At 39.8% G+C, this 24,105-nt stretch overlaps 1 protein-coding gene across 1 annotated transcript in view; it reads right to left on the reverse strand.

The window, feature by feature from the left end:
• Window positions 1-1,280: 1,280 nt before the first annotated feature.
• The window catches only part of nell3 (NELL (neural EGFL like) family member 3), a 51,124-nt gene continuing 28,299 nt past the window's right edge, over window positions 1,281-24,105 (reverse strand). The window contains exons 3-5 of the mRNA XM_043690486.1: window positions 13,366-13,904; window positions 4,866-4,932; window positions 1,281-4,771 (exon numbers count right to left, since the gene is read on the reverse strand). Of these exons, the coding sequence (XP_043546421.1) occupies window positions 3,237-4,771; window positions 4,866-4,932; window positions 13,366-13,904 (2,141 nt within the window). The 3' untranslated portion in view covers window positions 1,281-3,236. The remainder of the gene's footprint in view (window positions 4,772-4,865; window positions 4,933-13,365; window positions 13,905-24,105) is intronic.

A 24,105-nucleotide genomic window follows, 5' to 3' on the forward strand; every position in this document is an offset into this window, starting at 1 on the left:
CTTATTTAATTTTTATATATTTGGGAGGAAACATTCAGAGCAGCCGCAGATATGAGAAAATGAATCATTGAAATCTATGATTTATGGTCTCTATAAAATATTAACATGAACTCGGAAATGTTAGCTTAAATCTACCTTCACACTGGCTTTACTTCTTTACCAGCTACAGTCTTGATCCAAGGTTGTGTATGGTTGTTCAGTAATAGTGGTTAAATTTCCTCAGTGCAATAATTCCTAATATTCTTAAAAATTCCTAATATTCTTAAAAATTGGGTTTAAAGTTTTGTTAGGTTTAACACAGACCAAAGAATGCTATGGTGATAGTCAATAGTGACTGCTGTTAAATCTTTCTTTTTTTTTTCAAAGTTAATCTAATGGATTTTAAAATTCTTTTCCTTGTTTTCAAATCCATGACCCCACCATCCTCCACCTCTATAATTTCCTCAGACTCCACTGCGCAGATATCTCTACTTTGCTAATTCTGGCCTCTTGAGCATTCTCGTTACTAATCACTCCACCTATTAGTGACTGTGCCATTACCTAGTTAGAAGCCAAGTACCAACATTCCCTCACGAAACCTTCCCATCCTCATTTCAGACACTCCTTAATACTTCTCACCGGTCATCTACGGTAATATGTGGTTCTGTGCTCAAGAATGATCCTACCAAGTTCCCTGGGCTGTTTTATCAAGTTAAAGCTATTATATAAATACAAGTTGCTCTTGTTTCACCATTTGATACAAAAGAACCAATGAGTTGGGAGGCTTAGAATGTGTCCTTGTCAAAGATCATAGGTAGTTTTACCGAAAGTAGGATTCAACAGCAGCAAGTGTCTTTTCTCTACAGGAACTATAATTTCAGGAAGTGATTGCCTCAAAAATAATCCACTCTATTCATCCAAGCATCCAGGCTTAGATGGCTTTCGCAATGCAAGTGGGCCAAAACCTTTGGGAGGTGAATCTATTCCACTCTTCATTTTTTATAAACACAGTAAGAAGAGGGAAAACAACACTTGGAAATGAAAGCATGAAGAAGTGAATGGAAAGTCATCAAATTAATTCCTAAACTAGGCAAGGTAAAACAGGATAAATGATTGAATAAATTTACACTTTTGAGCTTGAACCCTTGTTCTGTGGAGAAGTCAGTCACAGGTGTGTACCTTGTCAGGGCAGCCTCAAACTATCACCCCAATAAGTGATAAAGGTCTATCAAAATATTTCCTTGCTGACACTTTTGATGCTTATAATATTTTATTATAGCAAAGCATTACAAATATCTGAAAACAATAAAACATTTTAAAATCCTTTTGTTACAATATATTGTTTAAGCTACGGTGTCGATGTTATAAATAGCATAAAACAGGTTATACTTGTCATTTGGTAACAGCGACATTGTATTGATACATTATATATAGTTCATTTAAAAAATGGAATAAAGGCACCTTTAAATGTTATCAAACATTCACTGCTCACTTTAGGCAAAAGGATTTTAAATGGAAACATGCATATGATTCTTTTTAGTTTTAATAGATAATATTAAATGTGGTCACATTAAATGTGGTCTTAACTAAAATACATGTGCACTAACTTGCACTGAGCTTAGGCTCAGTGGCAACCAAAACGAAACTCCATTTTGAAAAAGTTTCATTGTTATATCCCCCTTTCCAGGACACCTTCCTGGTAATTGTCTGTGATTACATATTCATCTCATCAGCACCTGTGTTAACTATGATCTTGAGAGTATACCATGTGGATATTAGCACTAAGCATATTTATTTGTTTCCATGTTCCACTTTTTAATTTAGTATGAACTGACAAATTCATTAAAGAAAATGAACAAGGAAGCTGTAAATGGACACAATAAACATACAAATAAACTAATATGCAGACAGAAAATTTCAAAACCAACGTACATCCAGCCTTTTGTGGATATCTTTAAAAAAATTACTTTCCTATTACACCCTACAGCAAGTAGTAAAACTACGAGATTAATCACAAAACCAATAGGCTTATAGTTCTGGTTTCCACTGGCTTCGTATACATGTCGATGTGTTGGAGTGAAAAATCACCCTGACTTGCTATCTGCAGCAAGACTAAATATATTCAGAGAGATCACACACGCAATTTTGCTCCATATAGTAATCAGTTTTTTTCCTCTATGAGAGTGATCAGTTGGCAGTGCCAACTGAAAATAATTTTCCCACAGAATATTTGGTAGAGAGCCAAATGCCAAACAAATGACAATGTGCATCAACACATCAGGGATAAATAGTAATGCAAAAATATCCCTATGGACAGGCTATAGCTGGGTTTACAACGTTGCTTACAGCAGAGGATGAAACATCACTTATATTGCCATAAATTCGTTTCAGCCTGTGGTCAACTGTTTTTATTGCTAGCACTTGAAGAGGTAGAAACTATAATTTTTTCCCAGTAGCTGAGAATTTCAGCACAGCCCTAGGGGTCATCTCCCATCAATAAAGGATGAGAAACAATTGAAGCACAGTCTACACCACACAAAACCACTCGCTGCTTATAGATTGCCCAAAATGAGATAATCAGTATCTATTAGCACCAATCTGAAAACTGCTCCTTAGAATGTAAGATTTCAGTTTTTTTTCAGGTTCTGGCAGCTAGTTAAAGTTTGTTAAGTGACTGAAATGCAAAAGAAGATGTTAAGTCAAAACATCTTCGTATTCAATCATCTTCTATCTCTTTACGTTTTACTAATGAATGGTAGCAGGGTGGTGATCGTGGTTAAAACTTTGAACTGAAGTTTAAATAAAACTTTGGTCAGAGAGGAACTGAAAATGATTAGGCAAAAGTTTGCTTAAATAGAAGCCACATTCTTGTCATAGTGTGATAGCAAACTACATTACAAAACCACCAGATAATGTTCAATCATAGACGGTGAGGTTCTCCCAGAAGAACTATTTACTGCATTGCAATGCTGGATCCAAGACAACGTAATGTAAAGCAGCAGTTACAATGACCATTAGAAATCTTGCAGTGTGCACAGAGTCAGTTTGGATTTTTGTTTTTTGTTTTCCACTTCTTTCCATTTGTCTAGCTTAATGCACAGCCTTGGTGGTGGGGTGTTATTGGAAGGCAGGGGTGAACAACATTTCTATTGGTTGCACTGTTTTCAATTATAGATCCCCCCCACTTCAAAGATCACCATAATGAACTGCAAAACCTACAATAGGAGTCCATTATCTGAAACTCTTCATTCAATAACTCAGGATGAAATCCATAAAACAGAAAGGTGAGTCCCATGCCTGTGTGAAATCTGATTAATCCGTCCTCGCACACAGTCCAGGGAAATGGCAGCCATTGTGCCATTCTGAACAGCAAATGAAGTACTTAGACCAATGCTAGTCCATTGGCTACCTGCAGGCATCTGACCCCCAATTTGGCGTGAAACAACAGATGGCTGAACGTGGTTGTTCTGTAATCGGTTCAGAGTGACTTTGACGATATCACAAGAATGAATCAGTTTGACATTGAATGCAAGGCTGGCCACTCCACTCTGCCGGAACAAGACATACTTGCATGCAAACTGCCCAGAAGTCACCAGCACAATCTGATTCTGTTCTACCACTGGCGAAACACCCTGGAAACTGAGCAACTTATTCCTCACTGCTCCGGTCGGTAATGCAGATGCCGAAACTGAAAGGGAAAGAGCTGATGAAATTGCAGAAGGGATCCAAATCAGGCTGAAAACACTGATCCCAGAAGAGTCACCAAAGTAACGCACACTGCATTGTGCAGGAGAGTGGATCTGAAAGCTGATGGTGTCTCCGCCGTTTACCATAGCAGCTCCAGAGGCAGAAATGGAAGTATCCCGGTAGTTGACACCAGATTTATAAACTTGCATTAACTCTTCATTTGTCCCATTCCTGTTAATATAGGAAAGTAATGTAAAGCCTTCACAAATGCACGTGTGACCCATTGCATATAGAGCCTGGTGATACACAAATTTTATGACCCCTTGCTCAGTAAATCTCACAGCCCTGCCATCGTGGAACAAAGTGATCATGTAGGGATCAGAGATGGAAATGACCTTGAAGACAGGCCGATAGTTGGTCTGGTAGTGAACAGAGCTTGCCATGTGCGCACTCATGGCCACTGCTCCTGTGTCATGTGATAACCAGAAAAAACTGAATGGGTTCTGAAGGGGATAGAAGTTAAGGTCATTGCTTTGGTTGCAGAACTGATTGGGGCTTTTCATGAAGATTTGGAGCATGTGGCTAGGCTCCACCTCAGCTGAGCCACTCACACTGCTACTTTGATAGTATTTCCCCTCGGGTTGTTCAACACGGACACCACTGAGATCACAACCTTTCTCCTCCTCTTCCTCCTTGTTCAGTCTTAATGAAACTTGGAGAAAATTCCTGCAGTCGTGTTTGACAGCAAAATTGTAATCAACCCAGATCAGTCCATGCTGCCTGAAGACCAACCTGCCGTCCTCACTGGTAACCAGGCCAGTCTGAGGCTTTCCCTTTAAGGGGAGTTTCAAGCCCAAGTGAACTGGGCTTTGTCCGGATTTTAGTGACGGAGCTTCGGTGTTTGTTGACCATGATTCCGAGAGATGATTTTCAGGTGACTGGATGCAAACAGTATCACTCTGCAGGGAGCACTGGAAAGCTACCATGCCTTCATGACACAATGAACAGGCCTGGCATTCATGCATTTCTTTATTGAAGAAGTAGTCATGCCCACAAAATCCTGAGGCTGCGTCCCAGTCAGCAATGCCCAGACACCGGAATCCACCTGTTCAAAACAGCAGAAAAGAGACTGGCTGAAATGCCCTTGACTAGGTTTCGCACTTGTCACTTTGCAATGAACAGAAATTATCTGGACCTACCTGGAGTGTTAAGACATTTTATCTGATCGCCACAAAGATCGGCTGACTCCAGACACTCATCTTTGTCCTGAATTGAAGGCAAGATGTATAGTAAGTCATTATCTCTGCAAGTAATTTAGCACAATGATCTTATCAATGCTGTGACATTCCATGAGATGCTATCATGGATTTATGGAGATAAGAAACATGCTTCCTGCAATAGCATGAGCCAAAGTTATTCAAGTTTGTAAAAATAAAAAGTGCTACAGAAACTTAGCAGGTCTGGCAGTATTTGTAGAGACGGAAACTGAGTTAACGTCTCAAATCTGATAGGACTCCTTTTTAGCTGTGGTCAGATCTGCTGAGTTTCTCCAGCATGTTCTGTTTTATTTCAGATTTTACAGCATCCACAGTATTTTGATATTAGTTAAATAAATGCCAACTTTTGCAGGAACCTTAAAATAGCAGCATTGCATTAACAAATCGTGGCCATGCAGGTACTTATAAATCATTCTAAGGTCACTGAGGCATTGAAGCGGACCCCAAATTAAAAGTAGGTCCAGCAGAGAAGACACCATGCTATCCAACCTGCTGAAAGAGCTGAAAACAAATTAGTCCCACTCTACTGAGGTTTCAACACAGACCTGTAATTTTTTAAAAATCAATTACTAAAGCAATTTCCTTTTAAATATTAATAATGAATCTCCTTCCACCATCATTTCAGACAATGCATCATTGAGAATTTTTTCCTCACGTTGCCTCTGTAACTTTACCTTAAAACGGTGTCCAATGCTTCTGTTACTAGAGACATTTGAGCCAACTTCTTAGGTACTTAAATCCCAACTTCACCTTCTCCATTCTGTACACTATCAACATTGGTTCCATCATTGAAAGTACTGCTGGCAGGGGGGGGGGGGGCACATTCTTTAATGGGGGACGCCTAACCAAATTAAGCACTTATCGGTCTTAATTTACAAACAGGAGACAGAGAGGTCTGCAGATGCTGGAGATCAGAGTTGAGAGTTTGTTGCTGGAAAAAGCACAGCAGGTCAGGCAGCATCCGAGCAGGAAAATCAACATTTTTGGCCGGACTCCTTCATCAGGAATTATTTACAAACAATTTACAAACTTAATTTGCAAACAATATTGTGCCAATTTTAGGAGTGGAAACACTGCAGACATTGGTAAGGGTAGGATTACAATGACAAGAAGATATCGGAGCTGTATTCCCACTCATCACCATCTTAAGCTGCCCACATTCAGGTATGGGAATGCTCCCTGCCCCAGAACTATGAGCTCATTTCAGTGATAAAGTTGCATCCTAATGACATTATGTGTACACCATTTCAACCCTAGGCTATATAGTTTTCAAACCCCTGCTGGTGAAAACTGCAATCAGCAAAGATTCAGGAAGTATAGGCAATTACTTCTGAAGCAAGAACATTCTGTGTGTCCATAGGGATACATTGGGCTGCACCTGCCTCCAGCTTTGCACCCTGTTTTTTAAATTCTTTCATGGCATTTGGGCAAGGCCAACATTTATTGTCCACTCTTAACTGCTGTCAACAAGCTGGACATGTGCCACCTTAAAATTCTGCAATCCATTTGATGCTGTTCTACCTAGAGTGCTGTTACAAATGGATGTGATTCCCTGTAAAGGTGTATCCAAATTATAGGTTTAATCATGGACAGCATTCAGTATACAATCTCCTGAAACTGTCTTTTATTTAAAAGTGAATTTGAACAGAATGCTAGGATGACTGCCAAAGGTCAGGCAAAATTTCTGCCTCAGGTGACAAGAATGTTTCTGGTCGGATAACGTTATGTGGGGGCCAATCCCTTCAATGGACACACCCAAAGGAAAGCAATCAATGTGATTTATGTTTGCGTTTTCCTTGCGCTTTCCTGAAACTCAAAATCTATAAATTCCGTGATCCACCATCTCAGAGCACAATATTTAGTAAATGATGCCTTTAGAAACCAGTTCATCATGACTTAGTGTGAATGGCAATCCTTTATAGCCTAGCAATGGCTTTGGGCATCCAAACCGATCTGCGCGGTCATTAGCAATTGATCATGTGACTGTAGAGGGTGAGAGAAGAAAAAATAGAGAGTTTATACAGAACATCAGCACCAGAAATGGCCTAACTTTTTAAAATGTTGCATCTTAAAATTCTCTCAACCTGCTCCTACTGTAAGTCAATCTTAAAGAAACAACCTCCTGGTAAGAAGACCACAAGTATCCAACCTCTGAACTTGCTAGAAAAGTCCATATCTTCAAAAGAATCCGGTGATAATTTGAATATACACCTGTGACTAATATAATCGAGACTAACCCTTTAGGAGTGAAAATGCTCTCGTCAACAGACTTGCAATGATTAATTATTCATATGATGAGCCAAAGGTATAACGATAACCTACTTTTTGTTACAATTTTTTATTACATCACCCTTTCTAACTTTTTTTCTCTCGAGTATGTGCAGCTAAGCAAGTGTTGAGCAACTGACATAGCACTGGATTTTCAGGATGAATATATGAATAAACAATCCTCTATTTAAACTCATTAAAGATTCCAACTGGTTTAATAAATGAGCACACGGTCAGGGGTTGAGAAACATATACATTTTCCTTTCCCAAAACACATTAGTTATAGACTGAAAGGGTAGGGGTACAAGGGTCGGAGTTTCTCTTGTCCCTGCCTGTAAAAGAGTTTCAAGATTTCCAATCAATGACAATGAAGGAATCGTCATATACTTCCAAGTCAGGATGGTGTGCAAATTGAAAGGAACCCTTCAGTAATCATGCCTCCTTTTCCCCCAAATCATTTTGTACCTTGCTAGGAACTTTTTTTAGTGCCCCTGAGGATGGATGTCACTATCTCCACCCCAATATTTACTTCCTCCTGCTGGCAGAGACATTATTCTTCCGATATTTGGTGTGAGGCATCAACGGCATGTGCAAGTATGGCCCAGAGTTAAAACCTCCTAGGCCTTGAATTCAAAAGGTAGGCCAGATGGATTGTTGGTCCTTTCAGATGGGTTTAACCCTATGAATGAAAGCAATGTCACGGTGCAACTATCCTGCTTTTATCCTCAAGCCTGGAAAACATCTTGATACAGGGCTGTCAGTGAAGTCAAATCTCAAACTCATGCTGACTCCCTCTGAAGTACTTGTTTTCTAACAGATTCTTTCACCTCCAGGTCAAAGTAAATCTGCAAGGATTGGCGAGCAGCCTAGTACTGGAATACACTTTACTGATAATGACTTTCCGTTTCAAAGGAAACTGGCAACATTGCCTGAAGAATTAATCAATCCAATTTTGACCTGTTAAGGGAGTATTTTCCACCCATGACAAAATTGGATGACAAACTTAAATAGTCAAAGAACACTCCAGGCAGGCAGGTGTAGATTTCGTTATGTCAAAGGAAGTTTATTACGTGTCAAGTTTAAGACACCTTGACAGCACTGACTTGCAATTTTAATTGTTTCTAGACACTATAATTCACTACAAATTCAGATGAAAAAAAAATAAAAACCTAGAAATTTGGCAGCTCTCACTTATCACACAGTTTGCTAACACCTCCAGTGGCCATGAGCAAAGTGACATATCGCTGCAGCCTGCACTATTCACATTGTTTGATGTTGGTCTCACAACACTAGTCAATCTCAAGGGATGTAGATAGTGCATTTAAGGAGGAAGCACTGAACGAATAAGGACTATATTTGTATGAGAAGGATCCAGTGGTGATGGCTAGAAAAGGTGCAGAGACATAATTACCTCGTTTCTGAACCAGAGCCTGTCAAGACAGTTGCTGTTAGGAGTTGGGGCTGGGCCTGGTAATAATATTGGGGTGCGTGATAGCATAACAGCTATGGAGCACAGAAGAAACCCAGAAATAATGTTTTTATATCTGCAGAACAAATTATGAAGCTGAATTTAAACTGTAAACTACCAGGAATAATATAATCATGATAACTGTTGTATTAACAGTCATAATATGGAACAGAACCTAACACCTTGGATTAGCCTACATATGGCTTCAGTCCCAAACTGTGTGGCTCATTCTTAACTCCTCTTGGGTAAACAGGAATCAGCAGTCAACACAAGCCAGCTCACAAGTTTTTTTTTGAAAGATTAATTTATTTCATTCATAACGTCCATGATAACTGTATTCATCGAAAGTATTTAGCTGCTTGAGGAATTTTGGCTGCAAGTTGATGAGCTACAATCCAAGCTGCAATGCGTTAGGGAGGGAAAAGGTTTCCAAGATGCTTTCTTTCCCACAAGATCATTACTGTTCATTTAGTTTGTGGTCATAGTCAAGGGCAACAGTGCTTGACTGTAACTGAGGCAAGCATGAGAATCCAGAAAGTAGCAATGGAGGAGGTACAGCCATTGTAATTATCACAGCTTTAAGGTTCTTGCAACCGTGTGGACAAGAGCAGGGATTTTAAGGACGTTAAGCAAACTGACCAATATTATCATGGTACAGAAACCATTCAAGCAAGGGAATAAAAAGGAATGTGATCAAAGACAGGAATAGTACAGTTAGCGGGCAGATACAATTCTCTGCAGTTGAGAATGAGAGTTCCAAAGTCTGTGTTGCCTGTCCAGTATCAGAGTTAAGGACATCTCTATAGGTTGAGACAGGAACTTGTCGTGAGGAAGGAAGGTTGCACTTATCATTGTGCATGTGGGTACCAACTGCAGGATTTTCAGTTTGTTAGTCTGAAGGAAGATTTCAGGTTTTTGCCTTAGCTATCAGTTTAAATGGTTTCGTTTGAATTTCTGCTAGGTAGGCAATTAGCTGTTAGCTATAAGCGCTGCTTATGAGAAACTGGTCTTTTTGACATAAAGATGCCAAGGAATATGGCTTGAAGGAATTGTATCTATTGTAATTACATGGTGTGCCTCAAGATCTATTTATCAGCGTTAAAGAACTAAGTAAAAATGTTGAATTTAACCACTTGAACTGATTATGACGGCCATCTGTTAACAAGAATGATAACTGATTTTAATCAGTTTGCCAACTCTTTTGATCAGTTAACAGTATCGATAGAATAAAAGTTGTATATTTAAAAGACATACTGATATTCTGCTGTAAACGATTGTACCTAATTGTTTTAGTTTTTTTTTAAATATCTACTGGAATGCTGAATTGAATGGATTATGCCAGTTGGCATTATTGACAACAGGATGTAACACTGTTTGCACAACTGTTTTGTATTTAAAAGAATGTGTCATTTATTCACACAATAAAGGGTTAACTCATAGGAACTGGGAAATAAGAGATGGCATTTGTTTAGCTTACATGACTCTAGTTCAATTCAGGGCTACACTAAATGACCCTCATCTTGAGCTTATGGAAAGAGTTAATTTAAAACATTTCCTCATAAGAAGTAAGAAGCCCTTGAAATTGGAGACAAGGAAGAGAAACTCCATCCTTTTTGGAACAATTTACCGTGGCTTCAATGGTATAATTTTTCCAGGACACAGTTCAACATAATCTCACTTCAGAGACAGTAGAAAAAAGGCAAGAAGATTGATGGCATCTTTCAACAAATCCTGGGTCTTGAAGAATAAGAAACCTCCATGTTCTCTTCACTGCTTGTTTGTTGAGTAATTATAAAATCTTGCTCAGTAAATTCTAATTGATTCATGACATTGGTTATTTACATCAAATTAGGTCAGGCACAACTAAGGACTCCCACAGTCATAAATCAAAATTTCGGAAATTAGAGTTGTAAGTCAAAAGGTTTTCTACCACAAACCCCTAAACTGTAGTGGGAGGGGAAGGGTCTAGTTGTTGTAGTGCACATGGGCACCAACATCATGGATAGGATTAAGAAAGAGATTCTGCTGATGGAGTATATGCTGCTAGAATCAGAAAGGAAGAACCACCATGGTAAACTTTGAATCTTTGGGTTACTACCTGAATCACAAGCAAATTGACATGGGCTAACTAAAGTTAAAGAGTTGAAGCAGTGGCTCAAAGATTAGTGTGGGAGAAATATGTTGCAATTCATTGGATACCGACACTAGTACTAGGGAAGGAGCGAGTGCTACTGTTGGGATGGCCTCACCCAAAACACTAGGGCCAACATCTATTGGGCTGAAAAGAGCAATTCATTTTAAATAGCAGAGTTCACGTGAGAGGAGATTTGAAATTTTAAGATAAAGAACGAGGTGGTAGTGCAAGATTATGATGTGAGTAATGATAACCAGAATGTGACAGGAAGAGACAGAGTGTAGAAACTAAATGTGCACAGGTACAATTAATATTGGAACAGGAAAACATTGTAAAAGACAGAATTAAAGGGTCTGTAATAAGGTGGACAAATTAATAACAAATAGAAATGAATGGATTTGACATGCTAGCCATTCCAGAGATAATGCTGTAAAGTGACCACAGCCGGGAGTTGGACATTTAAGGATATTTGACATGTTGAAAGGGTCGGAAGAAAGTGAAAGTAGGGGTGGTGGCTCCGTTAGTGACAAATGAAAATCAAGACAGTAGCAAGAAAGGATTTTGATTTAGAACTTCAAACATGTACAAGTAGTTCTGGTGGCAATAAGGAATAGCAAGTCACTGGAAGGAACAGTTTATAGAATTTCAGAGTAGTTACACTATCAGACACAGTATAAATCAAGAAATAATAGGCACTTATAAGAAAGGCACTGCAATCATTATTTTTGGTTTCAATCTTTAAATAGATTGGACAAATGAAATTAGCAAACACAAGCCCAGAAGAGGAGCTCATATGGTGCATTTGGGACAGTTCTCTCTGGGACCAACTTATTTCAGGCCTGGCAATATGTAATGAAACAGGATTAATTAATGATCTCAGAGAAAATGACCCGCTTGGTAAGAGCAATCATAAGATGATAGAATTTCTCATTCAGGTTAGCAGGATATTTTGGTTTGATCCGTCTTATAGACTTAAATAAAGATAACTACAAAGATACAAAGACTGACATTATTTAATGTCAAAAAGATTTCATACATAGATGTAGAGAAGCAGTGATAAACATTTAAGGAGATATTTCATAAAACTCAAAAAAACAAATTCCATTGAGTAGGAAAGGCTCTAATAGAAGGAAGAATCATCCCTGGCTAAATAAGGAAGTTAATAGTGGTATCAAATTGAAATAAAATGCTAAATGTGGTAGGCATTGGAGTATGTGACAAAAACAGCAATCAAATATGCTACAAAGAGATAAAGGGTGTCATTGAGTGTTGGTCCTTTAGAGGATAAGATCAAGGAATTAAAAATGGGAAACTGAAATAGCAGAGGCTTTGCAGAAATATATTTTCTCTGTCTTCATAACAGAAATCCTGAAAAGCATCCCAAGAATAGCAGAAAAGGAGGGGGGAAGAAATGGAGAGAGAGGAAATTAAACAATCACAATCATTTGAGAAAATGTACTAGCGAAACTAAATAGATTGAAGTCTGACAAGTTCTGTGGACCTGATGGCCTATATAAAAGAAGAGTTTTCAGAGATATTGAATATATTGGTTGAAATTCTCTCCAGTCTTGAAAGACCCCAATGGACTGAAAGCCATAAATGTAACACCACTATTCGAGAAGAGTTGGAGACAGAAAACAGAACGTTAGAGTCAGTTAATCCAACAACCAGCATTTGGAAAATGAGGGAATCCATTATTCAGAAGCTGAACAGTTAAAGAATACAATTGAAGTGGAGTTAAACAGATATGGGATAAGGCAGGAGAGTGGAATTAAAGGCACAATTGGATCAGTTACAATCTCATTAAATGGTGGATCAGGCTCAAGGAAAGGAATGGACTATTCCTGGTCCATTTCTTGGTGTTCATCTAGAATTTTTGCAAGCAATCATCTGCAAGCTGAGAAGCAGAACCGAACTCAAATGATACTCACAGTGAGTATAGCTAGAGAGATCTCTGTCAATAGCTTAATAGGTAAATAACTTACCCGTAACCAACAGAGCTAGAAGATCCTTAGATTAATTTCTATTTTCTGCTGTGACAGTAAATCTCAGCTGGATTCACAGCAGGCTGCTAGAATTATTCGGGTAAGATTAGGGAAATAAAAATCAGTCAGTACCTTTGCTTCTGACTAGCAACTCAGTTTATGGATGTGGGTGTGGATTTGATAGGAACAAATGTCAAGCTGAAGCCAATAACAGGCACTGAGGTACAGATCAGCTGTGATCTTGTAGAATGGTGGAGCAGACTAAAAGGGCTGAATGGATTCTTATGAAAGAGGCTCAACTGTGACAACTGTCAGAGTAAAATTACCAATGGCAGAGAAATAAAGCAAGGAAGAGTATCTGAGGCAAGTATCAATGGACTCTTCCATTCATGGAATCGTCATCAGTCTGGACAAGAAGGAAATCAAAATTCTAAAAGAGAAATATCAATGTTTTTACTTTTATATCAAGCTATACTCAAGACAGTGATTCACAGACTGAAGGAAGACAGGAGGCAACTTAAAACAGTGATTTAAATTGAACCGCGTAGAAGAAGGGATCTGTTTTACCTGACAAATTCGGTCAGCTGTGGCAGAGCATTCAGCCACCTGGAAAAACCCGGCCGGGCACATGGTACACCTTTCACACTGGGGCGGCATCTTCTGGAAATCACAGTATTCGTCACGTTGGCACAAATTACACTCCAGAAGGTGATCAGTGATATCAATCACCTTTGCATCCAAGTCCACTTTGTGCACAGCATAGGTCTTTTGCAGTTGACTCTGTATGTGACTCTGCAAACCCTGAAGTTGAGACTCAAACTGGTTCCGGACCTCGGCCTGCACGTTCGAAAGTGATGTCTGCTTAATGGTATCGAAGAGCATTGAGTACTGGACTTTCACCAGCTCCATCTGTTCAAACATATTCCTCTGCTGTGCCAGAATTTCTCTTTGCTGGTTTATCAACATGGCTTGTTGCTCAGTAAGCCTCTGCTGCAAATCAGTGATTGTTTTCTGCTGACTCTTCAGCATTTCCACAAATTTCTCTTGTCCCTTCGATAGCTGGAGCTGCAAGATCAAGGCATCTTCAGACGGCACCTCATTGTCACCTGAAACACAATGAAAGTGTAGCCATCAGTACACGGGCAGCTCTGCTAAATCTTCCCCATCCTCTCAACTTGCATACCAATCACTGACACCCAGACCCAACGGCTTCTCCTGAATGTTCTACTACAGGGTTCTTCAAAACACTAAGGGATACAGAATCAAAATTAAAATATACCCATTTCCATGACAACTTTTGACAAACTGATAGTGAGAGTCCAGAGACAGTATGTTCCTGTTAGGGTGAAGGGCAAGGCTGGTAGGTGGAGGGAATGCTGGATTACTAGAGAAATTGGGGCTTTGGTCACGATAAAGAAGGAAACATATGTCAGATATAGACAGCAGAGATCGAGTGAATCCTTAGAAGAGTATAAAGGCAGTAGGAATATATGTAGGAGGGAAATTAAGAGGGCAGAAAGGCGACTTGGGATAGCTTTGGCAAATAGGGTTGAGGAGAATCCAAAGAGATTTTATAAATACATGAAGGACAAAAGGGTAACTAGGGAGAGAAGAGGGTAACTAGGGAGAGAATAGGGCCCTTTCAAAATCAGCAAGGCCACCTTTGTGTGGAGCTGCAGGAGATGGGAGAGATACTAAACAAGTATTTTGCATCAGTGTTTACTGTGGGGGAGGATATGGAAAATACAGAATGTGAGGAAATAAGTAGCGACATCTTAAAAAATGTCTATAATACAGTCGAGGAGGTGCAGGATAGCTTAAAACACAAAGGTGGATAAATCCCCAATTCCTGATCAGGTGTATTGCAAAAATCTGTTGGAAGCTAGGGAAGTGATTGCTAGGCTAGAGTGGTGCTGGAAATGCACAGCACGTCAGGTAGCATCGAGGAGAAGGAAAATCGGTGTTTCGGGCAGAAGCCCTTCATCAGGAATTCCTGAAGGGGTCCTGCCCGAAATGTTGATTTTCCTGCTCCGCTATGCATTTCCAGCACCACTCTAATCTTGACTCTAATCTCCAGTATCTGCAGTCCTCACATTCGCCTAAGTGATTGCTGGGCCCCTTGCTGAGATATTTGCATCATCGATAGCCATAGGTGAGGTGCCAGAAGATTGGTTGTTGGCTAATGTGGTGCCACTATTTAAGAAAAAAGTGATAAGGAAATGCCAGGAAATTATAGACTGGTGAACAAGAGATAGGTGGTGTGCAAATTGTTGGAGGGAATCCTGAGGGACAGGATTTACACGTATTTGGAAGGGCATGGACTGATTACGGATAGTCAACATGGCTTTGTGTGTGGGAAATTGTGTCTCACTAACATGATTGAGTTTTTCGAAGAAGTAATGGAGAGGATTGATAAGGGCAGAGCGGTGAATGTGATTTATATGGAGTTCAGTAAGGCATTCGACAAGGTTCCCCATGGGAGACTGATTAGCAAGGTTAGATTTCATGGAATACAGGGAGAACTAGCCATTTGGATACAGAACTGGCTCAAAGGTAGATGACAGAAGGTGGTGGTCAAGGGTTGCTTTTCAGACTGGAGGCCTGTGATCACAAGGAGTGGTGCTGGGTTCACTGTTTTTCATCATTTATATAAATGATTTGGATGCGAGTTTAGGAGGTATAGTTAGTAAGTTTGCAGATGACACCTAAATTGGAGGTGTAGTGGACTATGAAGAAGGTTACCTCAGATTACAATGGGCTCTTGATCAGATGGGCCAATGAGCTGAGGAGTGGCAGATGGGAGTTTAATTCAGACAAATGTGAAGTGCTGCATTTTAGAAATGCAGATCAGGGCAGTACTTACACTTTTAATGGTAAGGTCCTGGGTGTGTTGCTGAACAATGAGACCTTGGAGTGCAGGTTCATAGTTCCTTTAAAATGGAAACATAGGTAGATAAGATAATGAAGAAGGTGTTTGGTATGATTTCCTTTATTGGTCAATGCATTGAGTACAGGAATTGGGAGGTCATATTGGAGCTGTACAAGACAATGATTAGGCCTCTTTTGGAATACTGCATGCAATTCTGGACCCCTTCCTATCGGAAAGATGTTGTGAACTTGAAAGGGTTCAGAAAAGATTTACAAGAATGTTGCCAGGGTTGGAGGATTTGAGCTATAGGGAGAGGCTGAACAGGTTGGGGCTGTTTTCCCTCGAGCATTGGCGTCTGAGGAATTACCTTATCTCGGTTTATAAAATCATAAGGGACATGGATAGGGTAAATAGACAAGATCTTTTCCCTGGGGAGTCCAAAACTAGATGGCATAGATTTAAGGTGAGAGGGAAAATATTTAAAAGGGACCTAAGGGGCAACATTTTCACACGGAGTGTGGTGCGTTTATGGAATGAGCTGCCAGAGGAAGTGGTGGAGACTGGCACAATTACAACATTTAAAATGCATCTGGAAGGGTATATGAATAGGAAGGGTTTGGAGGGATATGGGCCAGGTGCTGGCAAATGAGACTAGATTTATCTAGGATATCTGGTCAGCATAGACGAGCTGTTTCCATGCAGTACATCTCTATGACTCCATGGATTGCTGGATTTAAGTTTATAAAAAAGCTTATAGAAATAAATTAACATTTCATTGAAATTTACATTTCCCAGCTTTAAGCAGAGTTTCAGAAGGTCTCCACTGGAAGCATAGCTGATGTTAGTTAATTAAGGAGATTAGTTGAGTTTCACCTTGTCTTTTTCTTTCAGAAATGTAAAGGTAATAGCATCTCAGTGTGATTGTGCACCGAGTGTGACATTGAACAGAGTTCTCAGAGTTGGGTGATTAAGGGAGTTAAGTAAGTTGCTTGTTTTAAAAGAAACTTTTCACCCTGTAGGGATTGCTTTTACTTTGCTACAGGGAAGAAGCCAGATATTTGTTGAGTATCTGGTAAACAGTTTAAATGTTTATGCTATCGGGCTTTGTTTGGAAAAAAAAGACACATTTTGTTCATTATCTTGCGCTCATCAGGACAATTTGTAAGGGGAGGGGAGATAAGGAAACTGGTGAAATCGCTCACGTGTTCACCAGTTTCCTCATTCCACGCACCACCCCCCCCCCCCCCACCTTATCCCAGTTCAAACCTTCCAACTCGGCACTTCCCTCATAACCTGTCCATCTTCCTTCCCATCTATCCGCTCCACCCTCCCCTCCAACCTATCACCTTTACCCCCACCTCCATCAGCCTATCACACTCTCAGCTATCTTTCCCCCAGACCCATTTATCTCACCATCCCCTCGGCTCACAACCTCATTCCTGATGAAGTGCTTTTGCCTGAAATGTTGATTCTCCTGCTCCTTGGATGCTGCCTGACCTGCTGTGTTTTCCAGCAAAACACTCTCGACAAAATGGAGAAAGTTAGTCAAACAATTTATGCCAGGAGGTGGGCACACCCATTATTTAATTTGGTCAGTGGTCAAGGACAGGAAGGTGTGACTGCAAGCGAGGCTGGTAACATATCAAGAAAGACTGGATCGACTGGGCTTGTACTCACTGGAATTTAAAAGAATGAGGGAGCATCTCATTGAAACATAAAATCCTGATGGGACTGGTCAGGCTAGATGCGTGAAGAATATTCCTGATGTTGGGGAAGTCCAGAACCAGGCGTCACAGTCTGAGAATAAGGGGTAGACTAAGAAGAGGAAGAATTGTGAACCTGAGAGTTGTGAACCTGTGGAATTCTCTACCACAGGAAGCTGTTGGGACCAGTCATTGGGTATATTCAAGAAGGAGCTGGACATGGCCCTTGTGGCTAAAGGAATTCAGACATTGGGGACAAAGTAGGATTGGGATACAGAAATTGCACAATCAGCCACGATTATATTGAACGGTGATGCAGGCTTGAAGGGCCAAATGGCCTACTCCTGAACCTATTTTCTATTTTTCTTTGTCAAGGAGCACAACAGTGTCGGCCTTTAATCAATAGGTTTGAGGCTTTTTCAGCTTCTCTAGATGAGGATGAAGGCTGCCGGATAGATGAGCTAACTGACCATGGCACTGTGATACAGAAAGACATTAATGTTGGGAGGGGGCCTAGCAAAAAGGCATATAGCAGGGTATAGCATATTGAGAGAGACTAACACTGGTCTCTGCAGCTAGAAGTGCAAATCCAGATGCCAATGTTACCTGCCAGGTTATAGGGGTCAGGACACTTGCTTAGGCTGGACAGAAACTCAGTGGAGGGGAAGGATTCAGTCATTGTGGTGTCTGTAGGTACCAGTGACAGAGGTAGGACTGGGAATGAGGTTCTGCTTAGACAGTAAGGATCAGAATTTGGAACCAAATTGAAGAGATTCCGAAGGTGGTGAATTCTAGCATAATAATCTCATGATCGTTACCTCAGCCATGTGCCATTGGGAGAGGGAATCTAAGATTAGTGAAATTCATGGATCTCCAAGACTGGTGTGGGAGAAATGGGTTCCAGTTCATGGGGCACTGGGATTAGTGCTGGGGAATGTAGATACTATTGGAACAGTCAGTATCTGAACTGGACTGGGACCAATGTCAGAAAAAACATAAGCTAGGAAAGCAGAGAGAACTTTAAACTAAACATTGCGGTTAAGAAGTCAAGCCTGACTCAAATGTAGGTAATTAAGGGGTGCAAACAAAGTAGTAATATGGGAAATAAAGGAAAGAGAATGGCATGAAGGGACAGAGATATTAAACCTAGGAACACACCTACAATTGAGACCAAATGTTACAATGATAACAAAAAGACAAAACCAAATGTTTTGTAAAGGAATGTGTGTAGCATTCAGAACAAAGTAAATAAATTGATGGCACACATTGATGTAAATAAGTATGATCAGATAGCCATTACAGAGATATTGCTGCAGGAGGGTTCTTAAATATTGAGGAGTATGTGACATTAAGGGAGAATAAGAAACTGGGTAAAGGTGGAGAGGAAGCACTGTTCATCAAAATGTCATTGGTGCAATAGTTAGGAAAAACCTTGTTTCAGGAGATTAGGATGCAAAAACCAATTTAGCTGAAGATGGGTAATAATAAGGGAAAAGAATTCACCAGTGGAAGTGATGCCCAGGTCTTCAAACAATAACCACAATGTAGAACGAAGTATACAAGAAGAAATGTTGGGTGCTTGTGATAAAGGGACTGAAACAATCATTGCTGTATTTGAATCTACATATAAACTAAGAAAATCAGTTTGGCAATGGCAGCCTGGACGAGGAGTTCGCAGAATGCTTTTAAGATATTTTCTTATAACAGCACATTTGGAACTGAAAGCACATCTCCAGAAACTACAAATTTCCATCTTGAATATACCGAATGACTGAGCTTCTACAACTTTCTGCAATAGAGAATTTCAAATAGTCACCACCCTCCAACAACAGATATTTCTTCTCACCTCAGTCTTAAATGGCCTATCCCTTATTTCAATTGTGACCCTAGTTCGAGAAGCCCGAGGCAGGGAAATACCCCATTTACATCCACCCTCTACTGCCCTCTAAGAATTTTGCAAGTTTCAATATGATCACCTCTCATTCTTCAAAATTCTAGATAATACAAGGCCAGCTTCCTTAGCCTTTGAAAACAATACTGAGGTGTAGACTGCTGAACTTCTGTTGCATCCTCTCTATGGAATGTACATCCTTCCTTTTATAGGAAGACCAAAACTCGAGTGATCTAATTAAGGCTCTATACAATACAGCAAGAAATCTTTACTAGAGCACTCAAATCCTCTTGTGATGATTAAGGTCAACTTATAATTTACCTTCCTAATTGCTTACTGTATCTACATGTTAGCTTTTAATGATTCATGGGCAAGGACCCCCAAAAACCTTTGGACACCTGGTGTTCCCAACCTCACACCAGAATCATAGAAACCCTACAGAGTGTGGAATCAGGCCTTTTGGCCCATTAAATCAATGTCCATCCTCTGTAGCGCATCCCACCCTCTACCCTATTACCTTGCATTTCCCATAAGTAATCCAGCAAACTTGCACATCTTTCGACTTGGGGAGGAAACCAGAGCACTTGCAGGAAATGGGGAGAATGTGTAATTTCCACACAGAGGCTGGAATTGGACCTGGGTCCCTGGCGCTGTGAGGCATCTGTCTAACCACTGAGCCACCATTTCAGAAATAATTCTTTTTTTTTCTTGCCAATCAAATTTCACATCCGCCATTTTATTTCCCATTCTCTTAACATGTCCAAGTCTGTTTGAAGCCTCCATGTACCCTCTTCACAAAATATAGTCACTTCTGCTATAACACTGTAGTTCTGTTCTCGTGCAACCCCATGTTATTAAAAAAAAAAGGAAAAGCAGCACCATTTAAACTAATGGGGCCAAATGTGTTATAACCAATTCACGCTTTGAAAGTTTGTGCTCTAGAAATAGTGTTCCCAATTCGTCAATCATGTTATAGCGAATCCGCATTAATGAAACGTGTGTTATAGCAAAAAAGCCGATATATTCCTAGCTAGTTTTGTGTCATCAGCAAATTTGAAAATCCATCACAATAGTTAATTGTGTGCTGTGATTTAATTATTGCCTTTACTGAACTTCATGTCTAAAACCCACAACATAGTGACAGACTTTTAATCGTTTCCATATTGAGGATGGCATATAAAATATCAAATCATCCCAAGATTTTTGCACCTTTCACCAAGAATCTTGAAAATCCTAGATCTCAGCCTTATATTTCCTCAGCTTTATGTGCTTCAGACACATTAAGAAATTAAGCAACATTTTCCATTCTGCTGTTACTCCGCAGTGCATGCATGCCTGAAGCAGTGATGAACGACACACAAATTTTAAGAGGCAGATTATCTTTCCACCCTTGGGTATAACAGACCAGAGGAGCATCAGGCAGCAATTTAACATGAGGATCCAAGATCTTGAGACCAGATGGTCCACCACAGTTTCTTTACTAAAAATAAGAACCACCCAAGTCTTCGCTTACCCATATGCATAAGCAATTAAAGATGTACTCTTGATTCTTCAGAAAAAAAGGGATCTGTATTACAGCGTGGAGCCAAAAGGACAGTGTCCAATATCTTAAAGAAAGTGTCAAAAATGAAATTTGCTTTGAGTGTAATTTTCTTTTCTAAAGTAGGGATTGCTTTAAATTACTTGCTTAAGGGAGCTGGGAGCTAAATCATCAAATATGCAGGAGGTGGCTCAAGTGGTTTCAATGATGATAACAGCCAAATGTTACCTGCATTTCCATTAGCAGCACTGCCACAACAGCAATGTCGTTGACCTGCATTCTTTTCTGATTGTGGACACAGCAATGCTAACAATTTGCTCCGTTCTGAACACAATACAGGCTCGAAAGCCGATTTAGGTGTCTTTTCTCACTTGTTTTAGTTTTAACAAAGTGCCTCCTCCAAAACTGGATGGGCATCTGCCACTGCAAAACGTCTCTCTCTCCAGAAAATGCATGAAAATACAATTAACCAGTCCAAGAATCTGGAAGGATGGTCTTTAAATACTGCCAAGTCCTGGGAGTAAAGTTGCAGCATGGACATTTACCCATAATATAACAACCTAATCAAGATAACATGAATGAAGGCAGTACTTGGCAGATATGTCATATAGAAATTGAATCAGTCACAAAGTGGATACAATCCCAATGCAGCACATCACATGTGCTCAAGACCACAAACTTGTCTGTCTCACTTATTACCTCAAGAATTATGTGCCAATGGCTGTGTTACAGCCAACTCATGGATATGAGAGCTTGACCAGTCCATGGGTTTAATTTAGAGAGAATACAGCAATAAATTAAGTATAATAGTTGAATCTTACCTCTCTGATGGTGGCCCTTTAACAATCCATTTAAGGACTGAAAGTTTGAATGTTCAGCATCTGAAGAAACTGACTTCTCATGCATGGTACAATCTTGCAGTCAAATGTTTCCAAAGGACATGTCAAACAGACTTTAAGCCTTTATTCATATGTATGCACAAAAATCATTCACCTGTTTCAGGCACAAGTCCTGGATATTTTTGGAGATGCTTTAATCAATATGGGAAATGGAGTATCAATGTCATAAATAAATAACACGTACTTCCTTCCATATTAGCCCATATTGTGCCACAAATGGCCACTGTTCAAATTTACAAGATTTAGAGGCTACAGCACAATGTTCAAGTAAAATGCCTCACTTTCACAGGCTGACTCTTGAAAGGTCATGGAGACAAGAATCAGGAGACTTTGGATTTTACAAATATGTTGCAGATTTGACCTCATCATAGCAGATGGGAAAGCAAGACACAGCTTCAGGGTTAGAATTGTCCAAGTAGTACACAGGTGGCTATCACTTTCAGAAGCATTTGTTAATTTTATGTTTTAAAGATCTGTAATCAAATCTATTGAAAAATTATTTAACTGACTAGTTTGCTGGTTTAACCCTTTCCTGAACAGATTTTAACCTGCTGGTAGTTGAATCTTTGTCACTCACAATTAAAAGTTTGCTTCCAAAACCTTTGCAGATATAAATCTGCTTGGTATTTTTATAGACGTTGAAAGTCTACTGTGATTGCATATTAATCATTAATTATAGTAACGTGGAGGCATTTTGGAAATATTTCTTCTAATCCAGGAACAAGAAACCAGTTTATGATTTGCTCAGGGCATCGATTCTAAAATTACTTTGTACCTAAAGTCATAACTCAACAATAAGGAAGCAGTGGCTTGACAGGCTTTTCTGTAGGGCATAAGAAAGAAACTAAATCTGCAGAGGGCTGGATTGTGACAATATCTTTGAAGAAGCTGCAAAAGAAATCAAATCAAAGCATTTTTTTTACTGCGTTAGAAGTGATACTCATTGCAGAAATACAAAAAGAATAATTTATTCATCAGGTACTGGTTGCAAGCAATAAACATTTTGGCCTCTATTTTGCAGAGGGGAGGTAGGGGTGTGGATTAACCATAAACTGTCAGCATTGTCACTACCTCGCTGAAACTGACTGAGATTTCAAGATGCTGAACATGCCCAGAATAAGTCGGGACACATGTTGCAGTGCACTGGTTGCATGGGACCTCCTAAAGCAGCAAACCCACTTCCACATGACTATTAGGTTTAATTGAACTTTATTTAGCAGTGACGTGATTAACAACATTTGAAGAACAAAGCTGGCCTTGGTAAATTATGTTTAGAATTGTATAGTAGGTATAGTAGAGTATTGGTAAATGATCATTTAGTCAATTTTTAATTAATTTTCTAAGGCTGTCGAGTATTTTACCTTCAATGAATGTTGTTATATTGAATTTGCTCTTTATAAAATTAGTTAAAAGTGATTTTATTACTTTTTGATTCTTGTTTGTGTATCCATGAAAATCTACGAGCATGCTTAACTGCTTAGACAGGCTGACATCACTACAACTCCATGCTGGGAATTTCTAAAAATAGAAGGTTGCTATCAGGTAGCATTACCACTGCACAGTGCAAAGAGGTGAAATTCTCACTGAGAGATTAACTGATCTCAACAAGAGTCAAGTCATGGTCAGCAGTGACTGACCATGCTTCACTGCTCACCATAAACTCCAGGCCAAACTCTATCATTTTCATTTCAGCTCTTTGGAGAATATGTCACCAAGGATCACATCAGTCAGTTGAACAGCTTGTTGATCCTGCATTTCTAGCCCTGCTCTGCATTATGTGTTTTGTAATAATGACCAATGAAACAGCTAGTTGACCAATAATGGTTAATCCTAAATTGAATGTTATCAATATCTATTGTTCCTTTGTTATTCATTTATGCCAAGACAGAATACAATGAATGAGAGACAAAATACATTTAATGAGGGCTGGCATGATGACTCAGTGGTTAGCACTGCTGCCTCACAGTACCAGGGAGCCAGGTTCAATTAGGTAAAAACAATGACTGCAGATGCTGGAAACCAGAGTCTAGATTAGAGTGGTGCTGGAAAAGCACAGCAGTTCAGGCAGCATCCGAGAAGTACCACTCCCCACCTCTTCCTCCACTACAGCGAGGAGGTTGAGCAATTCATCAACTTCACCAACACATTCCACCCTGACCTTAAATTTACCTGGACCATCTCTGACACCTCCCTCCCCTTCCTGGACCTCTCCATCTCCACCAATGACGACCGACATTTTTTACAAACCCACCGACTCCCACAGCTCCTTAGATTACATCTCTTCCCACCCTGCCTCCTGCAAAAATGCCATCCCTATTCCCAATTCCTCCACCTCCGCCGTATCTGCTCCCAGGAGGACCAGTTCCACCACAGAACACACCAAATGGCCTCCTTCTTTAGAGACC

The sequence above is a fragment of the Chiloscyllium plagiosum genome, chromosome 5 (genome assembly GCF_004010195.1).
Source record: "Chiloscyllium plagiosum isolate BGI_BamShark_2017 chromosome 5, ASM401019v2, whole genome shotgun sequence".
NCBI lineage: Eukaryota > Metazoa > Chordata > Chondrichthyes > Orectolobiformes > Hemiscylliidae > Chiloscyllium > Chiloscyllium plagiosum.